The sequence below is a fragment of the Camelina sativa genome, chromosome 7, assembly GCF_000633955.1.
Source record: "Camelina sativa cultivar DH55 chromosome 7, Cs, whole genome shotgun sequence".
NCBI lineage: Eukaryota > Viridiplantae > Streptophyta > Magnoliopsida > Brassicales > Brassicaceae > Camelina > Camelina sativa.
In genome coordinates, this window is record NC_025691.1 from 7,313,804 (window position 1) to 7,317,865 (window position 4,062).

The following is a 4,062-nucleotide window of genomic DNA, read 5'->3' on the forward strand; positions in this document are numbered from 1 at the left end:
TTCCCCCTGTTCCAAGCATCACTCTAAGTCCTTAAGCCTCCGCATTCCAATCTGGTGCATGAGCTTCTTGAACGTTGTTGTCGNGGGGAAAAAAAAAGACCTATGGCTTTGTTTGCCCCCAAAAAAAAAAGAAAAAAAAAAGACCTTTGAATTCTTCTTATCTTAATAAATTTGCCTGAACAGCTTCAATATAATACCCCAAAAGCTCTTATAAATATTCTGCGTAACCTACCAAACTAAGACCGAAAAAAGCGAAATCATCTTCGTCTTGTTTACCACTCTGATCAATCATTTCCATATACGCAAACGACAAAACCCAATCAAATAAAAGAATGGTTGCCTCAGTTTCCCTATTTGCCTCTCTTGCACCATACCTAGTCTCAGCATTACTTCTATTCCTTCTGCTCGAGCAACTCTCTTACCATGTCAAAAAACGAAACCTCCCTGGCCCCCTCTTCGTCACCCCAATCATTGGAAACGTCATTGCACTCCTCCGTGACCCAACTTCCTTCTGGAACAAGCAATCTGCGATGGCAAACACTTCCGTTGGCCTCTCCACCAACTACCTCATTGGAAAGTTCATCATCTAACGAGAAGTCGCAAGTTTTTGGTCGCCTGAGTCCAACGAGTTAATCACAGCCGATCAGCTCGTGGAGATGAAGTTCACGCGGACTGTGGCGCGTGAGGTCCTTAGATACCGACCACCAGCAAGTATGGTTCCACATGTTGCTGTTAGTGACTTCCCTCTCACGGAATCGTACACAATCCCTAAAGGTACAGTTGTGTTTCCTTCCCTTTTCGATGCCTCGTTTCAAGGGTTTACTGAGCCAGACCGATTTGATCCTGACCGGTTTAACGAGACAAGGCAAGAGGATCAGGTGTTCAAACGCAATTTCTTGACTTTTGGAATTGGCTCGCACCAGTGCGTAGGCCAGCGTTACGCGCTGAACCACCTCGTGCTCTTCATTGCCATGTTCACGTCGGTGTTTGATTTCAAGAGGGTCCAATCGGATGGCTGCGATGATATTGTGCATATCCCAACGATGTCGCCCAAAGACGGGGGCATGGTTTTCTTGTCTAGTCGCGACGGTGCCTCTCCTTGAATTAATCGTCAGTGTATATTCTATCGCTTTTCATGATGTGGCCTAAGTGTTATTCAATTTGAGAGGAGACGCCACGTCATTGTGTTGCCATGTCTTCACCATCAATGTATGTTGTTCTTTGTCCCAATGATGTTATGTAGTAACTTATTCGCCCGAATATAAGAAAAATGTATGAAATTTTAAGTAATATTCTAAATATTATAAGCTATTAATATAAGAAAAAGGAATATAATATATGTTGACGATATCTTACCCATGTGAATATTTATATCTTTAATATACATGTCTTTAAGCTTTACGACATTGCGAAGCATGACTATCAGATAAAAAATAACAAGTAGATTAAAAAAAATAACCAAGTAGATTAAAAAAATCTCAGGTGACTGCGTGACGCCGCTACTCAGTTGACAAAAAAAGATAAAATAAAAGAAAATAAAAGATCCACCTTAGATCTCGTTTCACCGGTTTTGTTTTCACCGGCATAAAGGAAACTCAAAATCGAAATACCTTAATTAAGAAGAAAATATAAAAAGAAAAAGTACAGTGAAAGCAAAAGGGATATTCAATTATTTTCATATTGATATTGTGGAAGTGAAAAACATAAGGAATCTTTCAAAATGAAGAGAACTAAGAGATATGAACCAAAACCATCAGAAAACAAAAAAAAATAACAAAGATTGAAAAAATTAACAAAGAGTGAACATGCACAAAGAGCCAAATAAACCAGTTCACGGATACACCATAAAGTATTTTCTAGAGATTAAATTTATAAATACTCTGTATATTTAGTTTAGTATTCGATCTCACAACCTTTATACATGCATGCGTGTTCATCGTCGCAACGAAAACCTAACCTTAGATACAGAACCAGCTGGAACTTTGAACCAACTTTAATATGTGAAAATCAATATAGGACAAAACTATATTTAACCACAAAAAAAAAAAAAAAAATTGATGACAACATTCGCATTAAATTCTTCGGAATAATGCCTATTCCAACTGTTTGACAACAAGTTGTAATTGGGAAAATCTGGTCAAATCCAAAGAGTCAGAAATTTCTCAAAATATTTCCACAAAATATTGTTGAAATGATGTCGAAATTTTTCAGAATAATAAAAGGGAATTCCTGTGTTTTATGTTTTCGCTAAATTAATTGATCTTTTTTGTTGTGGTAATTTCTCGCACTATCAAGAAAGCAAAAAATGAGGGGGGATACAATTCTATTTCTATTGTATTGAATGAATCTTGGGGTAAAATCTCTCGTCAAAAAAATGGTATAAAGGATTAATAAACAAAACAATAGGGGTGTCAATCAGGCTGGTCCGGTCCGGCCCGGCTCGAAACTTGTAAAACCCGCATATGTTCGAGCTCGGCCTGGTCCGTTCCGAAATATTTTCGAGTCTGGTCCTAACAGGGCTATAGGGTTTTTCGGGCTTTTTCAGGCTTATCTTACAGATCAATAATTCAAACTTATAAGTCTTAAAAAGCAGTGTTTCTATATTCACTACAACCAACTTAATTTTTTTTTAAAAAGTTTAAAACTAAATAAAATTTTATACTTTAACCAAATAAAACAATATATAATTCATATAAAATATCATAGATGTTGTAAACTAGAGAATCGAAAGATGAAATTCTCTTGTCTTATTCATTGATTAATCTCGAGGTTACATATATATAGTCAAGGGCAAAACCCAATTACATTAGGAACATAAACTGACCTAGATAAAAGGATGTGGCCGATGGGCCTTATGGCCTTCGACGGACACGGGCCATGTACGGGCCATGTATGGGCCTGGTTATGGAGTCCATCGGTTAAGTGGTTTATAACACTCCCTCTTGGATGACATAACCATGCCGATGCTAAGGGATCGATGCAATACGCTAGGGGGTAATACCTCATTAAAGCCTTACCAGGAAAACCCAATGGGACAAAACCACGGTGAAGGAAAAAGAGTACAGCACGCATTGTTCCCCCTGTTCCAAGCATCACTCTAAGTCCTTAAGCCTCCGCATTCCAATCTGGTGCATGAGCTTCTTGAACGTTGTTGTCGGTAATGCCTTAGTGAAGAGATCGGCTGAGTTGTCGCATGACTGCACCTGTACCACACGAACTTCTCCGGCCTTTTGTAGTTCGTGTGTGAAGAAGAATTTCGGTAGGATGTGCTTCGTCCGATCTCCCTTGATGTAATCTTCCTTGAGCTGTGCGATGCAGGTCGTATTGTCCTCATAGATTACGGTTGGCTCTTTGTCTTCGACCATACCGCAATTTGCTCTAATGTGCTGGGTCATCAACCTTAACCATACACTCTCTCGTCCGACTTCATGAATTGCTAGGATCTCTGCATGGTTGGATGATGTGGCAACAATGCTTTGCTTCATGGAACGCCACGAGATCGCCGTACCATCATGTGTAAATACGTACACGGTTTGAGACCTAGAGTTGTGCGGATCCGATAAGTAACCTGCATCAGCAAAACCAACTAAACCATCTCTGTTATAGTTAGTATAAAATAAACCAAAGTCTGTCGTCCCTTGTAGGTAACGCAGAACATGTTTAACACCGTTCCAGTGCCTTTTAGTCGGACAAGAACTAAATCTTGCTAGGAGGTTCACGGCAAAACATATGTCCGGTCTAGTGTGGCTAGCCAAGAACATTAACGCTCCTATAGCACTGAGGTATGGCACTTCAGGTCCGAGAACTTCTTCATCGGCCTTCTTTGGACCAAATGGATCTTTATCCAAATCAAGGCTCCTCACAACCATTGGGTTAGTCAATGGGTGAGCTTGGTCCATATTAAACCTCTTGAGTACCTTTTTTGTATATGCCGTTTGATGCACAAGGATTCCATTATTTCTGTACTCAAGCTGTAACCCCAAACAGAATCTTGTCTTGCCTAGGTCTTTCATTTCAAATTCTTTCTTGAGATATTCTACTGTTTGGGCTATTTCACCAGAG

At 39.5% G+C, this 4,062-nt stretch overlaps 1 protein-coding gene across 1 annotated transcript; it reads left to right on the forward strand.

Annotated features, from left to right (window-relative positions):
• On the forward strand, positions 333-1,264 carry LOC104704414 (cytochrome P450 710A4-like). The gene is made up of 2 exons (XM_019227026.1): positions 333-533; positions 591-1,264. Exons 1-2 carry the CDS (start codon positions 333-335, stop codon positions 1,101-1,103), a joined length of 714 nt encoding a protein of 237 aa, XP_019082571.1. The 3' UTR covers positions 1,104-1,264.